Here is a 17786-nt window from a genome sequence, read left to right as displayed (position 1 = left end):
GCTGAATGTAAAGACCATTGAAAGATTCTCAAGTAACTGCTGTGCGACGCGCAAAGCAATCAAATTTTCAGAAAATTTAGCATAACAGGAAGTAGATTTTGAGCTCAATCGGGGCGAAATCGTTTTTCGCAAATTTCTCTCCAAAAAGGCCGCATTAACAGAAACTAACTATGGTCCGTTTGTTTACTAGCTAGGGCCAACCTATAGGCAAAAAATGAGCAAGATCGATTTTTCGACTTGTGCCGTTGTTTGGTCCATAGTCATGGGCACTGGCTCTTAATGTTTGTACAAAATCCCTGCTTTTAGCCTTCGGCTAGTGCAACTCGGTAAAAGGGTTTCGGTGGGCCTTTTCATCTGTACATGTAGCTTGATGAAGGGATTTTAAATTAAAATTCAAAATTTCGCTTTTGCTTTACTTTATTATGTTCTATTTTACAAACTCGCGAGCCAAATGCATTGAAGGAGCCTGAGTACATGTGTAGTAATTTATAGGCATACACAGCTCACCAAAACTATAAACATGTTCTTGGTGCAATCAGTGATGTGTTCTAATAAGCATGCAGCCTTGATACTTCTGACTATTTCTCCTGTTAAGGTTTATAATAGTGATGCACTCCAAATTTAACTATAAATTCACATCACAATCTAATTCAAATCACTCAACAAAAATGGATATAGTTGTGAATGCGGAACTTTGAGATGAAAAGAGTAATTTCTGAACAACGACTATGATCAAAAACGGAACTCCATCGTCCTAGAAAACAAACTTTACTTACCGCCTTTTAATCCCAGTTTCTTCGCTAGTTCTTCCATTTTCTTCTGCTTGTTTTTCGTGTCTTTATACGCTGGAGACGAAACGTCCCACAGATCTGAACAATTTTGCACTTCCTCGATAAATTGAAAAGTTGCCTCACGGTCTTCACGTCCTTCCGCCATTTTGAGAAGTGTCACGCATATCACGTGAATAGAGTGCGTGTTTTGATTGGTTGACAGTCATCAACACACGTTTGCCAATCGTTGACACGTCAAATACGAGTTTACCAGCACGAAAAAGTTGGTGAAAAAGTTGGCGAGAATAGAGGCAAGTTCTATTTGTCGCCAACAGTTTGCCAACGTGTTTGCGGACTGTTTTTGTGCCGTTCACACACACCAGCTTGAGTTTGCCAACTTTAGTTTGCCGTATGAAGGCCGCTTAAGAGTCACTTAACAATGATTTCAAATTGACTCGTTTTGCTTTCAAGGTGCGTCAGAAATTTGAAGCCGTTAAATTCGCGTGAATAGAAATCGTTCCAGAACCCATCAGACACACAGTAAAGATATAATAAATTAATATCTTACTAACCTCGTTTTCTCGGTCTGTACTGTAAGTTACGGATCCTCGTTTTCCCCCTTCGATTTATGGCCCGTGCGCTTCGCGCTTGGGCCATAAATCGATGAAGACAAAACTCGGACTGCAACTTACAGTACAGACCTCGAACTCGATTAGCAAGAGGTATATAAATTCAAGTAGACTCTACAAGTGTCAGGTTATCAGTCCTGTGGGATGCGATGGTTTTTCTTTCACAAGGATCACATGATGATTTTTTTAGCACTAAAGATTAGCAACTAGACGAAGTTAAGAAAATGAGATTTTGGAAATAAGAAAATTAGTTAAAATTCTTCGTATCCGTTTATCCATGGGAATGAATAGGGCGCCAATGCAAGAGATACCCACTGGATCCTTTGATTTCAGATTTCAATGCAAAATAAATGCCTCACATTCGGCTTACCTCAATATACTGATCAAAGTTTCCTTGCCATTGGTTTGGCACATAATAACGAAACTGGGAGGTTGTGTTCACAACACTTCCTTTAAATAATTCAGACCTTCTTCCCTGGTTGACTGCACGCTGTGAAGAGTGGAACATAATGTCAAAATACGCGTATATTGAGCCGTTCAACCATATGTCTCGTTTTGAGCTCCACTTGAAGAAAGCCATTGTTTCATCTGCTATAACCATGTGCGGATGAGCATCCAGTAAAGAACCAAGAAGAGTGTGACGACTACGCGAATAACCAATGAAAAACAGGATGGTTTTGACGTGACCATAAGCTTTGTACAGGTTGATCTGCGAGTTTACTGTATCTGTAAGTGGAAAATTGTGGTTCTTTGAATCAAAGATCACCGAGTCATTGCCTTTTTAACATAATTTTGGTTAATTTGTGACGATCACTTGAAATTCTTTTGATAAATGATAGTTTCGTTTAAACTGGAAAATAAAAGTACAAGAACTGTGTAAAGCGGAGAGGTCAACGATGTGACGTGGAGATTGACAACTTGTTATCCACGATAAGTCAAAGAAGGCTTACGATTCGCGCAATCTGTACTAAAAATAAAAGCCGCCCGTGTATATCCATTGACGATTCGTAAAATGTTTCTGATTTCCCAATCATAATTGTTGCATTTGTGTAACATTATTGGGAACTCGAAAGCCATCAGAAATTTGTCAAAATGATGTCAAAAAATGTTCATCTCACACTAAACGTTTTCAAGAAAACAGAAGTTTAAACAGAAGTTTGTCAAGATTGCACAATACATGATAATGATTTACAGTCGACAGTTCTTGTAGAATAAACTTCCAAGTTGTTTACCAAGCTATTCCCAATTCTTAATGTTGTTTGCAATCTTCTTTGAAGTGTGTTGACACTTAACAATACAACAGCAATATCCTCTATTATTGAAGCTATAGTCAGTAGAGGGGAATGGTTATGAAACTCGACAAAGTTCTTTGTTGTATGTTTTTGTTCTCTTTTTTGGTCTTGACCGTGCACAAAACACAATAATTGTTTACTACTGACCGAGGAACTAACTAATAGAAACGTGTTGGTTACGCAACTCACGCATAGTGTATGAGCGCGAAACAAAACACTGTGTACGGTCGTGGACCTTCCAACATAAATCTTGGCATCTTTGTTTGCTCCTTTGGTGTTTGGCGGGCTTCATAGCCATTCCCTTCTATTAACTAGGGACAAACTAATACAAAACAACTCACTCTTTCAAGGCTGTAATTTAAAACTGCACTGTGAATTTAGTCTGACGTTCACTCAATAGAGGTTTTTCAACAATGAAGACTACTAAATAAAATTCATTATGTTGTATTGGTGTGCGTCATATAGATAGGTGTCCGTACGCTGGATAGGGGTTTGTAAAAAGGATGAACGTAATGAAGACACTAATTTTGGAGTCAGGGCTAGACTTAGTGTCCGCTTAATAAAGGGTGTCTTTGTTACGCATTATAAAGGATTCAGTGGAGCAAATAGTATTTTCTTGACCACATTTTTTCGAAGTTTACCGAAGTTGCACTGAAAACAATTTACGACAAATATATCTTAAATATCGAGAGGTTGACATATAATTCATGCATAATGCATCTAATACCTTGAAATAGGTGGTAAATAAATTAATTGCCAAAAAAACTTTAATTGTGTTTTCATGGAATGATGCATGCTGTCGGTAAATGGATCAATCTGGAATAATCTACTTAGTTCTAAAACGACATCGCTGAACAATGTTAAAGGAGTCTCAGGTGAACTTTAAGAAGTAAAAAGTCCTTGAAGTGTCCGCCTATTGCAGGTTTTGTGCAACAAAATGGATTAATATATTGGTATCTGCGTCCGCTTAACAGAGGTGTCCGCTGAATGTGGTTTTATTTTACAGTAAATGTGGGAAGAAAATTTACGGACTTAAAGCTAGTGTCCACTTAATATAGGGTGTCCGCTTTTAAATATGGGGTCCGCTTAAGAGTCACTTCCTGTAAATACTACGGATAGGTGTGCAAAATGCAAAAATCGAATTCCCTCAAACTTTTTCACAAGAAAGCCCTCTGGAAACTGTTTAGGAAAATACAACTTTTAGTTCGTTTGGATTTATATTTTTCAAGTGAAGCGATTTTTTAATTTTCACCCTTGGAGAAGCCCACGAACCATTGGAAGATGTGCTTCGTATTTGCGACTCGTGTAAGAAAACTAAAACAATTATCAAATCTATTTCGATATTACACAATTCAATGACCCTTCCTTTACAAAGTACAGTTATTAGAATTGGAAAAGATTCAAACCTGAATTTTTTTTAAAAATTTCGAATTTACCCTCCTAAACAGCATTATCAGAAAGCTCGATTTTGGCAAATTTCAACAGCAAAACTCGCTACCTAGTACATGGATTCCGCTGTAAAGATGGTATTCTATAGAAAGAGTAAGGCTTCTTTTATCGTTCTGTGAAATAAAACTTTGGGGCAACTCAAACTACGAATTTAGACGACCGAAAATATTTACGGTACTCGCTTGAAGTTTATGACCTTTGAACTTACAGTTGTCTTCATGAATACAAGAGATAACCTAAACAACAGTTGGAATTTTAGCCTGAATGCGACCCTTTCTCCCATTTAAATGATTTATAGTTATTTTTTATCTTCTGTGGGCAATTTTATCGAAAGTAATTTTTTTTTTTACGCGGAAAAGGAGTTCTAACTTGTTTATGAGTACGTGCGTATTTGTTTACTGAAGCGGAAATTTGTGGATATTAAATTTATTCTATCTAAGTTCTATTTCGTGTGCTGCAAGGCGTTTCGTGTTCCCATTAAAACAAAATGGTATTGCCAAGTAGAAGGTTTTCATCTCAGATTTTAAAACGACATATAGTTTTTGACTTACCGTCCACATGCATGGCTTGATTTACTCGGCGGCGTTACATCGGGTGTGATAGCGCTAAGATGGCGTGACGATAGTTGACAAATCGCTCTTTGCAAATCGAATTCATCAAAATGTATTTATTATATCTTTTGACATCATAATGCTTCGAGACTACTTGATAAAGGCTCTTGTGAAATAAGTCTACAAAAGTCATTACGGTGAAATGCCGCGGTCGTGTGATCCTCGAGTGTGGCATCACATGACAATAACAACTAAAAAATGGCCACCTGCAGTTATTCTCAAATCGTCTGTGGCATGTGTGTCACGTGCGGTCCTAGAGTTTCAAATCCCGCACATATTCAATTTGTTAAAATTGGATAATGTGGCAAAGATTTTCGAGGTGTGTCCAGAAACGGCGGAGGTCTGGGTATCTGTACTTGTTTCTAACGGATATCCCTCCTCGTTTGTACAGAAGATCACAAAGGCAAGAACAACACCAAGAAGAGAGCCCGACGCGGAATTTAAATCCACCGCCGTTTTACCTTATGTCCAAGGAGTTTTGGAGTCTCTCCGCCGCTGCCTAGAACAACAAGGCATTCGCAACGTCTTCAAGTCCGACACGACACTTCGGTCACACTTAGTGCGACCCAAGGACACTGTCAACCCGGCTAAACATGATGGTGTTGTCTACAGGATTCCCTGTGAGTGTGGCAAAGTCTACATCGGGGAAACAGGGAGATCTATGCAGGAGAGGATCAAAGAACCCGACAGGGATATACGACTCGTCCGTACCCAGACCTCCGCCGTTTCTGAACACACCTACGAGACCGGCCACTATCCTATCTGGAATGAGGTCAAGTTTATTGATCGAGATCCTCACTGGTACACAGGTAGGGTCATGGGAGGCGCGGTGGCCTCATGGTTAGTGCGCTCGTCTCCGGATCGAGCGGTCCGGGTTCGAGCCCTGGCCGGAGACATTGTGTTGTGTTCTTGGGCAAGACACTTTACTCTCACAGTGCCTCTCTCCACCCAGGTGTATAAATGGGTACCGGCGAACTTAATGCTGGGGGTAACCCTGCGATGGACTAGCATCCAAGGGAAAGTGGGGGGGAGTAGAAATACTCCTAGTCGCTTCATGCTACAGAAACCGGGATAACCTCCGGCCTGATGGGCCACTTGGCTCGCATGCAGACTTTACCTTTACCCTTACACACGTAGGGTCAAGGAAGCTATTCACATAAGACTTCACCCTTCACATCAACAGGGATAGTGGAATTGAAATTCCTGAAGCATGGATGCCCACGATCGAAAAACACAGCAACAGGATAGGAGAACAGTACAACAGCGGACCACTGAGGGAACAGCTACTCGTCGAAACAATGGAACAATAGGAGGATCGAAATGCACCAATCACAGCCGACCTTTGTGATACAAATGATACCGTGCAATCAGTCGACCTTATCGCCTGAAGACGTCGCGATCTACATCTCAAGTGACTACATCGTGAGACAAATCATAATACACTTTATTATGAGAGCCTACAGGCAACAAAATTTGTGTCTGAGGGTGGAGTCTTCTCGACTGAACCAGATTTATCCCACGATCCCCTTTCTGGTTCTTCTCATATTGTATCCATTGCTCTGGACAGAAACAGTTCTTTTTGTTGCTACGCCACCTTATCCCCCATAGGTCCCGATGACGAGGGCATACTGTTGTGCTCAAAATACCTTCATCCACGTCAAAACAACCTTGGAAACAAAATGTGTGATATGCTTTTTCTGGAAGTTCAGTTTAAAGGTAAGGGTTTCGAAAAACCATGCGACAGCAACGTAACCCCGGGGATGTAAGCCCTTGGATAACATTGAGAAAGGCATCACAGATAATGTCACGCAGTATTATAGGACTCCGCTTTCTTACGCAATTTAAATGATACGTGAGAATGTTTCGGCGACAGAAGAAAGCAGAGGAGCCATCCGCGTTTTTGTAAGGTGAATGGGATTCAATGCTGGTAGGTGCCTTTATACCTTATTTAACAAGCAAGAGGACAACAATGCGATAAGTCATCAGATTCGCAGATTTTCATAATAACAGGCGGGGTCTACAAATTATTATTATTTTTTCAGTCATCTCTGTAATTCCCTTATATGTTACTACCTTAAAGTTTCTCTCGACTTTTCTCTTGTAGTGAGGCAAGCCGACAAGTATTCCCCCCCGCTGCCCCACCTTTAATTTCTAGTCCCTCTTCTCCACGTGGTTAGTAAGTGGGATCATTTTCGTGGGAGAAACTTGTAAATAGCCGGGCCGCAATATAATTCAAGAGACTATTACGCTTTTGCACGGTCAGCTACATTGAAAAGTGCCATTAGATTTTGATTTCGCGTATCATGAAATCACGCCTTATTGGGCGTCATAGTGATTGTCTATTACCGTAGCACTCAGTATTTTCTCGATAATCTTCTGCAATATTTTCGATCTTAAGAGAAAACTGAATTACGAATACACTGACCTGCTCTAGCCAACAGTAGCCTTGCTTCGTGCAGAGAAGAATCGCTCACATCAGTAGCCTTCAAATCACCTTGAATGTCTTTGTCACATTTTCGAATTAAAACACATTGAACATGTACGGGATTCGTAACTCTAGGACCGCACGTGCCCCCAACGATTTGAGAATAACTGCAGCTGGCTATTTCTTAGTTGTTATTGTCATGTGATACCACACTCGAGGATCACACGACCGTGGCATAGAAATAGTAGATCCAGGTTTTTTATTTCACAGCAATGAGAGTTTCAAAATTTGCAGACTTATTTCACAAGAGTCTTTATCAAGTAGTCTCAAAGATAGATATTATATATACATATTTTTTGATGAATTCGATTCGCGAAAAGCAATTTGTCAATTATCGTCACGCCATCTCACCGCTATCACACCCGGTGTAACGCTGCTGAGTAAATCAAGCAATGCATGTGGACGGTAAGTCAAAAACTATATGTTGTTTTAAAATCTGAGAAGAAAACCTTCTACTTGGCAATACCATTTTGTTTTAATGGGAACACGAAACGCCTTGCAGCACACGAAATAGAACTTAGATAGAATAAATTTAATATCCACAAATTTCCGCTTCAGTAAACAAATACGCACGTACTCATAAACAAGTTAGAAATCCTTTTCCGCGTAAAAAAAAATTACTTTCGATAAAATTGCCCACAGAAGATAAAAAATAACTATAAATCATTTAAATGGGAGAAAGGGTCGCATTCAGGCTAAAATTCCAACTGTTGTTTAGGTTATCTCTTGTATTCATGAAGACAACTGTAAGTTCAAAGGTCATAAACTTCAAGCGAGTACCGTAAATATTTTCGGTCGTCTAAATTCGTAGTTTGAGTTGCCCCAAAGTTTTATTTCACAGAACGATAGAGGAAGCCTTACTCTTTCTACAGAATACCATCTTTACAGCGGAATCCATGTACTAGGTAGCGAGTTTTGCTGTTGAAATTTGCCAAAATCGAGCTTTCTGATAATGCTGTTTAGGAGGGTAAATTCGAAATTTTTTAAAAAATTCAGGTTTGAATCTTTTCCAATTCTAATAACTGTACTTTGTAAAGGAAGGGTCACTGAATTGTGTAATATCGAAATAGATTTGATAATTGTTTTAGTTTCCTTACACGAGTCGCAAAAACGAAGCACATTTTTCAGTTGTTCGTGGGCTTCTCCAAGGGTGAAAATTAAAAAATCGCTTTACTTGAAAAATATAAATCCAAACGAACTAAAAGTTGTATTTTCCTAAACAGTTTCCAGAGGGCTTTCTTGTGAAAAAGTTTGAGGGAATTCGATTTTTGCATTTTGCACACCTATCCGTGGTATTTACAGGAAGTCACTCTTAATACAGGTTTCACTGTATAAGCAAAACAAAAAAACAATAAAATGAACAAAAAATTGAATTACCTGAAGAAATGGGGCCATCATTAAACGTAGTTTTATCATCTAATGCACTCTGTTCATTTTCTTGTATAACAGGTTTATCTTTGTTCATTTGTTTTCCAACTGATCTAGTGATAACAGCAGCAGGTCCATGGTAATCTTTTCCTGCGAAGAAAGAGAAGGAGGTATGCCACTTAATCAGTATGTCTGACCAAAGTTTTGACAAGACGATTTCCTCTAAGGGGCTGAAACTTTCAGTAGCTATTCATTCATCCTCCGCAGAAATTTTGATATGTCAATGTGTAGACGCGTGTAGACGTTGCGATGGCAACCACAAGTTCAGAGCCACCTTGAAATTTAAGGTGCCTCTGAACCCTATGTACAGAATTTTTTAATACTTTGCCAAAAGCTACGTCTTATCTTGTTAATAAAAACTTGATAATAAAGAAAAAATTCACCGTGCTATTTTTTAGTTATAAGCTCTTAAGGTATTTTAAGCAGGTCATACGGTTTCTATGGTAACCTATCGTGTCACGAAAGTTATCACGTGTTTACCAATTAGTCAACAGTTTTTGATACCATGATTGTAATTTCAACTGATAAAGAGTGGTTGTAATGACCCATCAAAATCTCGGAAAGTCTCGGGAAGTGCTGGAAACTGTTTTGGGCCACCTTTCGTCATGTGACGTACGCGTCATTTAGTCTGCCATCTTGGATTCTACTATCCTCTCGGTAAATCACAAAATTTGGTAAACTGATGGTAATTGCAATGTCAGATGAAATTGTTGACACGAAATTTTGGTAAAGCTCATCTATTGAAAGTGTCAAAATCGGTATCACATAGCAAAATTTCTTTATCGAAATTCCGAAAAAACCTATGGAAGTATTGTCCTCTTTCCTTCTTTTTGCACGTACGTGCCAGGATTATTATTTTTAATAGATCAAAGCGCAGTCTTCCCTCTTTATTACACCACTAAATTAGAAAGCCAAGGTAAAAGTTGAGGAACGTTGGGATTTTTTGAGCTTTTTTTTTCCCTAAAAAAAAAAAAAAGAGCATGTATCTAGCTTAATCGATGCTATGGCAAGCAAGATCAAGATTTACTAAATTGGCAATGTTGGCAATGTGTACTAAACGCCATTCAGCGCTATCGCTATAATGCGACTAGCTAGAATAATTCGGCGCTTAAAAATTGAAAGGAATTTTCTTTTGTAACAAAGTGTTTCTGCCAATTTCTTAGTAACGGCCATTACTAACTACAAGAGACTCTTACCAGTATTGTGTCTCACCATAGGCTTTCGCTTCATGTAAACACCTACGTTCGTCCACATGACCAAAAAACCGGCCACTCCCAGGCCAATAAGAACGCCCAAGAGAACAGCACGGATTCGAATTCTGCCTTGTGATCTCAGACACATCATTACTGCTTCTGTTTAAAACAATGAAGACGTTTCCAAAGGCAATCTTGCTTTAATTGTTCCAAGAGCCAAATGCTGTCAAGGTGGTTCTGGGATGAGATTTATTCCAAGCTATGACCAGCCTGTATATAAAGGGTTGCGAAACAGTTTTTTTGATAAGGACACTTCAGATAACTAAGACCAACGGACTTTGTGAAGAAAGAAACACTTATTCTTTTTAAGGGACTATTTGAGTAACGATCTTTTCTTTTCCCGCCATTTTTTTTTCTTGAAACTCCCTGATGAGGTTGACAATAGTTGTTCGCAAATCGTAGAACATTTATAAAAGAAAACTTTAAATTGTTGGAATGGTAAGCAAATTAAAGGTTAAAACAAATGACAGGTACATTAAAAGTATTTTTCAGCCTGCGTTGCAGAGGTAAACGGGAAGGGGTAGAGGCAACAGCAGCGCAAAGATGGGAAATGAGCCTCTCTGCCAGGTCCCCTCCTTCCTTCCTTCCTTCCTTGCTTGTTATAAAATTGCTCTGACTATAAATTCATGCAAAATAAAATTTTCAAATTGGCAAAATTTCATACATTTAGATCGATTTCCTAAAACAAAAACCTTTATTTTACGATACAGCATACTGTGCCTTTGAAAGCGTAAAGCAAATAGGTCGATCGGGAAAGCGATATTTATAGAAAACGACAAATGTACACATCTTACGAGCCAAAAGAGACGTGTAGGCCTGTCAGCTTCATCACAGAATAGCGCCCTCCGATAAGCGTCGCCCAGGAAATGTGGGAAACGTACCCATGACGCTTTGCGGCTGCAATGGCCCGTGAACGAGGTTGTAAAGACTGCCGCCGATTTCGGTCTCTTTAGAATCTGAAGTGTCGACATGATTCATAAAAGGAAGTTAAAGTTTTCCACTGGCGTCCTTAAAACACTACAGATTTACTTGGAGCAATTAGTGTTGTTTGAAAGCGTTGAGACGCACATTTCATCCGTAAAGAGAATAGAATACAATTCATATGCAACTAACCTCCGTTGTCATAGAATTAGTAACTTGCTTGGTTTCGTTTTTTCTGACTCTCGAAATCCAACGGACGAATGTTCTATCATGTTTATACATATGCAATACTGCTGAATGAGAAATTTTTTATTACAGATTTCTTAAGGCCAATCGTTCTTTAGAGGAAAAGAAAGCGCGTGGAAAAACGTGCATAAATTTATGGATCCTTGACAACGGTGATGGTTTTCGCAAGCACGTTATTAAAACCACGAGTGAGTCTGAAATATATCTTTTCATTGTAAGTCATATTATTTTCGCAGTTTGATTTATTTATAGTTATGAACAATTTGCGAATATATCCCTCTTTTGTCACTCTCGTCCGTTATTAAACAGTCTCGGATAAGTACCTTTTTCTTCCATTGGTGTCTTGTTATATTGCGAATCCCTTGATTTGATTGGATGTACACGATAAAGGTTTGCTATTCGCCGATGGCCAGCTTTTGCTGGTTAGTTGTTATAATTCAGAATTGAAAAAAAAAAAAAAAAAAAAAAACGGCACCCGACTTCATGTAGTGGTTAAAAAGATAAGAAACAATATTTGGGTGTAAAAGAAGAAATAACTCTGACTTGTCTAAACGCGGCCATGCCTCGAGATCCGGCGGTCTTACACGTAGAAGAGAATTCCAACTCTTACGAAGTTAATTAAGTTATCTTAAATAAAATACATAAGTTAAAATATTCAGAGAGGAAGACACATCAACCATAGCTGTTGTTCATGCGAGGCCTCTATTCAGGTCGAATTTGAATTTAGATTATTACTTGGAGAAAAACCCTCGGAGCAAGGCAAGAATTAACAAACTCAACCGACATATGGTTCCAGGCCGGAATCCATCCCGGGCCACATTGGTGGGAAGAAAGCGCTCTCACCACTACACCATCCCTATCCTATAATTATTGTTATTGAAAACAGAGCGCTACAAGGAACCGTTCTACGTCACTCGCTTGGCGTTTGTCCACCGAATCGAGCGCAGCTATTAAATGTCAAGGGGCTGTAACTGAACGCTACTTACTGTGGTGGAGCTTTCTTCTCTTCTTTTAATGGCGTCCTCCACTACTGCCTGCGTTCTTCACGTTGGTTGAGGTAAAATAATAAACGTCACGCGATCTTTTCAGCAGTTATGATAAATGAGCTTCGCCGCAAGCGCTTCTGACCCCTGGTACAATTACACGTTTTCGAATAATTCAGAAAAGCGTCACGTTGTCGATGTAGTCAATTGTCAAACGTTTATATCGATACAGAATTGAATATTATTACTACACTTACTTAAGTGCAGTTACTGCTATTTGTAAATGCAATGACATTATGCGTCATTTATTTGATTTAATTGCATAAAATGTCTTTCAACAATATTTCCATGAAAAACTTTTACATTGCGTTCGATAACACTGGGATATCTGGCAACGCTTTAGTAAAATATATTAATTTTATTGGTACATAGGTGAAAATAATGCCTAAAGAAGTACTTGTACGCTTACCATATTTGTAGAGCATGGTATAATGGCTCATAACCCATGATGACTAAGCCAATCAAAACTCTCGAGTTGCATTATCCTAGGATCCAGTTTTTAATAAATAATAAATATTCATCGACCTGATTGAAGCTCATTTGTCGACCTGCGTTAACGTTGATCGAGAATCAGTATATTTGACTTCATTTCATCTAGAATATGTTGTAGCACAATTGACAAATTTACAGAAAAAAAAAACAAACAAAAACAAACAAACAAACAAACATACAAAAGACAAAAACATGTCTTAAATATTTATCGTGCACAACTTTTGAATCGCAACTTCACGAGGCTCGGTAGCAGATTGTATTCACCAAATTTGAAGGACGTAGCTGGGCTAGAAGACACTCAATTAATTTTTGATTTCCCATTCATTTGTCTACAATTTTTTCCCCCTGAACCGCGTCTAACCAGCCAAATTTACAGACAAATGTAAATGGAAAATTATCTGAGCGTCTTCTAGCGAAGCTACATCCTTCAAACTTGGTGAATACAATCTTCTACCAAGTATTTTAACTTCTCTAGTCAAAAAATATTACAATTTCCTCGATTGTGATTGGTTTAAAAAACTCCTATTTTCCATTATTTCACTTGCTAAGTTGTTATCGGACAGTTTGTTATTGGACAGTTTGTTATCGGACAGTTTAATAAGCTAATCACATTCAAAGTTGTAGTTTAAATCAACCAATCACATTCAAAGTTGTAGTCACGTGCGTGCGTGCGTGCGCGCGCGCGCTTGCTTTTGTGTTTTTAGCGCCTTAATGCCGGTAGGAGGCGCGGTGGCCTTAGAATATTTGCATTTCTTTTGTAGGTATTTTAATGCAAATTTTCCCTTTCTTTCATAACTTGGGTATTTTTCTTTTCTCGGAAACTGTAAGGTTTATCATTAATTGGTAATTAGACTCCGTGTCGTCTAATTCGGTCTGTAATTAAACAAATCGGACTCCCGAAGCACGGTCGGCCGATTTTGTTATCACTCTTATGATAACAGACCGAATTGGACTCCACTCAGTCCTATTACCATTACAAATTGTGTAAAATTCATTTTTCGAAAAAGTTATTTATCGTCGGATTCCCATACAAACGCTGTAATTTTTTACCACTTTTCCCACCCACCAAAGATGGCGTCGAAAACCGTGATTAGGCCTATTTTGTGTAGATGGTACTATGGACTCGTCGCTCTTCGCCGAAAAACAAATGATTCATTACAGACGAGGGTCCAGCTCTTGTAATATAGTATGAACGTAAAGTACTGTTTCTTAACAAAGGCGGCTGTTATTCCTGCAATAGAGTACTGTGAAAATACAATAAGGATGCACGATCTGCCAAGAAGGCTTTGTGAATGCGGCTCTAGTGATTCTGAAAGACGCATAAAATTAAGTGAAGTTGCCTTCAGATCAAAATAACACTGACCAGACCTTACCGTTCTCACCCAACAAACCTTTTCTTTCCCAAAATTCGTAATTGGCCGATCATACGGCGAGATTTTGGTTGATGGTCACGTCGCCGCCTTTACCAAATTTGAGCTCTTTCGTAATCATTTCCAGCTACCTCCCTCCTTGTACTACGGTGTGTTTGGTTTTTTTGTTTTGTTTTGTTTTGTTTTGTTATTTTAAGGTGGGGGGGGGGGGGATGAATTTCCTTGTTCGTATTAGGGTTGAATATAGACTTCAGACCTTGGATATTAGTTGTCGCGACTAAGGAAAGCGACTTTTTATTTATGCTAAGTCAGTTGTTTAAAGCTTACAGTTCATCGCAAACAATGTTCCTAAATGTGCAGTGGCTATTTGAGCAAATCAAGGAAAAAAAAAAAGAATCTCGCTGCAGATAGCCGTTTCATTTACAGCGTTTGCGTCCTTGAGCTAACTGACTGGAATTCTACGTCCCCATGAATTTTGAAAATAAACAATGTGCTAAAGTTACAATGTTCAAAACATGGAAAGTACTTTCTTTGTTTCGACAGAGTTAAAAACATTATAGGTTTTGACATGTGAACCGTAATAAGGTGATCTTTACTAGCATCATTTCGCTTTTAAAACGCAAAATCATACAAATCTGCTCTCGGGGCCGTTTAAAATGTTGACTTAATTTAAAAACACGAGTGGAAATAGATTTCAGTAGAGGATTATGTCGAAAGCACGAAGAACAATAACACAAAAGATAAGACACGGCGGAGATAAGTTCAAGATTTGTGTCTTTTGTCTTTCAAGGGCTCCATTGACTGGTTTATTGCAGAGCAAGAAAACTAAAGCACTATAAAGAAAACAAAAGTACAAATTGCTATTTTGGCAGCATTTCTTCAAAAAAAGGAGAAACACGAAGTGAGCTAGCAGAAATTCCTCCTGCCGAGTTGCAGGAACTTTTGAGTGTGCTTATATATTCAGCGTCTTTACAAAGGAAGGACGCATAGAAGAGCACGAACCATCACTGTTGCGAGGTATGGTAGCCAGTTTTGAAAGGATGCTTAGTCCTATCCAGGAAGCAACATTAATTTTCAAGCATTTGAAAACCTTCGAAAAACTCTCCATTCTAAACAGAAAACAGGTATTACACACTTTATTTAAACAGTACTAGTAATGTTGGGAAAAACAAAAAGAGGAAAAAAAACTAATACAATATTAACATGAAACTACAAGTAAGCTAAGTTACTCTAGGCCCTTCAAGTCTTACTAAGGCGACCATTTGCGCTGTGCATTTGCTGCTCAAGCCAAAAATTAATTTAAAAAAACAAAACAAAAAAACTTTAGATCACCTTATTATTCTCACCACTTGCTAAAATGAATGAAAACCATTACGCTACATTCCTGTTCTGTATCAGTTATGACGACTTAAAGTGCCACTAACCTCAATTGTTTTTTCCTTTAATAAAATCTATTAGTCTCCCTGATGACTTAAGCGAAGAAACCCGATTGATAAAATCCCTACGTTTCTACTGGCGTTTGAACATGTAATTTCTATGTTCACCACCGCGCAAAGTGGGATTTGGGTCGGGTTACTAGTGACGTCCCTTCGGGAACCGGGCTAAAACACTCAAAAGACTTTTGACTGAGCTTCGAGGGCTATGAAAACATTTTAGGTTATTTGGGATTCATATTTTATCAAAACTGGACAAGATTTTTAAGTGAAGGAACTGTATCATCTATTATCATCTATGTCGAGGAAAAGGTTGTTGTTATTCATCGTGGTAGATGCAATAATAAAGTGTATTATCGTTTGTCTCACGATGTAGTCACTTGAGATGTAGATCGCGACGTTTCGATAAGGTCGACTGATTGCACGGTATCATTTATATCACAAAGGTCGGCTGTGATTGGTGCATTTCGATCCTCCTATTGTTCCATTGTTCCGGCGAGTAGCTGTTCCCTCAGTGGTACGCTGTTGTACCGTTCTCCTGTTGTTGTGTTTCTTGATCGTGGGTATCCATGCTTCAGGAATTTCAATTCCACTATCCCTGTTGATGTTGTTAGGGTGAAGTCTTATGTGAATAGCTTCCTTGACCCTACGTGTGTACCAGTGAGGATCTCGATCAATAAACTTGACCTCATCCCAGATAGGATACTGGCCGGTCTCGTGGGTGTGTTCAGAAACGGCGGAGGTCTGGGTACGGGCGAGTCGTATGTCTCTGTCGTGTTCTTTCATCCTCTCCTGCATAGATCTCCCTGTTTCCCCGATGTAGACTTTGCCGCACTCACAGGGAATCCTGTAGACAGCACCATCTTGTTTAGCCGGGTTGACGGTGTCCTTTGGTCGCACTAAGTGTGACCGAAGTGTCGTGTCGGACTTAAAGACGGTGCGAATGCCTTGTTGTTCTAGGCAGCGGCCGGCGGAGAGACTCCGAAACTCCTTGGACATAAGGTAAAGCGGCGGTGGATTTAAATTCCGCGACAGGCTCTCTTCTTGGGGTTGTTCGTGCCTTTGTGATCTTCTGTACAAAAGAGGGGGGATATCCGTTAGAAACAAGTACAGATGACAGATGTTTCTTCTCTCCAGCGATTACTGATGGTTTGGTGACGAGACGTTAAGCCCGGTCGTACAGACACTTCACAATACTGCGCTTTACTGACTGAGGGTGGTGTGAATCATACGTAGCGTTTCCAGATCTTAGGCTTGCAAGGTGCGGACTCTATTGCTTGTTCTTCAAATATCTCCATGTAGAGATTAGCAATAACCGCGGATACAGGGCTCCCCATGGCTGTGCCGTCTCGTTGTTCGTAAATCGATCCGTTGTACTGGAAGTACGTAGATCTTAATACGAAATTCAAGAGGTCCGCGATTTGAACTGGTGTAAGTGTCGTGCGGTCAGTCAGGCCTGCGTCGTTCTCCATTTTTTGTAGCGCGGCTTGTACGGCACCCTCGATCGGTACGTTGGTAAACAGTGACTCTACGTCGAAAGACACTATGATCTCGTGGTCCTGGATCTCTTCACTGGCGATGGTGGAGGCGAAGTCAGTTGAGTTCTTCACTGGGAAGTTCGAGTTACCTGCAAGAGGAGATAATACGTTAGCCAAGGAAGCAGACAGGTCGTATGCAAAGGTGTTGACACACGACACAATTGGCCTAAGCGGTGTGTCGGCCTTGTGGATCTTCGGCAAACCATAGATCCTCGGTGGTTGTTTGTGTCGGGGTCTGATCTTATTATAAACCGCCTCTGATATGTGTCCACTCCGTTTCAGGGTTAGCAGCTTCTCAGATAGCTTCCGGGTCAAGCGGTCTGTCGGATCTTTGTTGAGCAGTTGGTACGGTCCGGAATCATTTAGCGCTGACATTTTTGCGTGGTATGTGTCAGCGTCCAGGATTACGCTAGCGCGTCCTTTGTCGGCCGGAAGGACCATGATTGAGTTGTCCTCTTTTAAGCTTTTAAGAGCCTCCTGCTGTTCCTTCGTGATGTTGGGCGTGGGTGGTTGTGCCTGTTGAAGGATGGTGTTGACGGATCTCCTGACTGTGTCTGCTCGCTCCGCATCTAGTGGCCTGACTGCTGACTCAATCCTGGCGATGATCTCGGTGGCTGGGACGCTCGTAGGAGTCACGGCGAAATTTAGACCTTTCTTCAGTAAGGACACCTCAGCTTCGTTAAGGGTCCTGGATGACAAGTTGATAACCCACTTTGTTTTGTCAACAAAAGTTGTAGGAGAAACAGAAGACTGTTTCTCTCGCAAAAGTTTCTCAAACTTGCGCTGTTGACGGTCTTTGGTGGTATTAAAGACTCGCTGGGTAGTG

At 39.8% G+C, this 17786-nt stretch overlaps 1 protein-coding gene across 2 annotated transcripts in view; it reads right to left on the bottom strand.

Moving 5' to 3' along the window:
* LOC145469622 (uncharacterized) overlaps nt 1-12269 on the bottom strand; it is a 25396-nt gene extending 13127 nt beyond the window's left edge. For both annotated transcript variants that reach the window (XM_081453377.1, XM_081453378.1), the window contains exons 1-4: nt 12071-12269; nt 9861-10127; nt 8614-8754; nt 1770-2125 (exon numbers count right to left, since the gene is read on the bottom strand). In XM_081453377.1, coding sequence (XP_081309503.1) covers nt 1770-2125; nt 8614-8754; nt 9861-10008 — 645 coding nt within the window. In that variant the 5' untranslated portion in view covers nt 10009-10127; nt 12071-12269. The remainder of the gene's footprint in view (nt 1-1769; nt 2126-8613; nt 8755-9860; nt 10128-12070) is intronic.
* Nucleotides 12270-17786: the final 5517 nt, after the last annotated feature.

This window comes from Orbicella franksi, chromosome 15 (assembly GCF_964199315.1).
Source record: "Orbicella franksi chromosome 15, jaOrbFran1.1, whole genome shotgun sequence".
In the NCBI taxonomy this organism is placed as follows: Eukaryota; Metazoa; Cnidaria; class Anthozoa; order Scleractinia; family Merulinidae; genus Orbicella; species Orbicella franksi.
The sequence above is the reverse complement of the archived record's forward strand: the minus strand, read 5'-3'. Positions and strand labels throughout refer to the sequence as shown.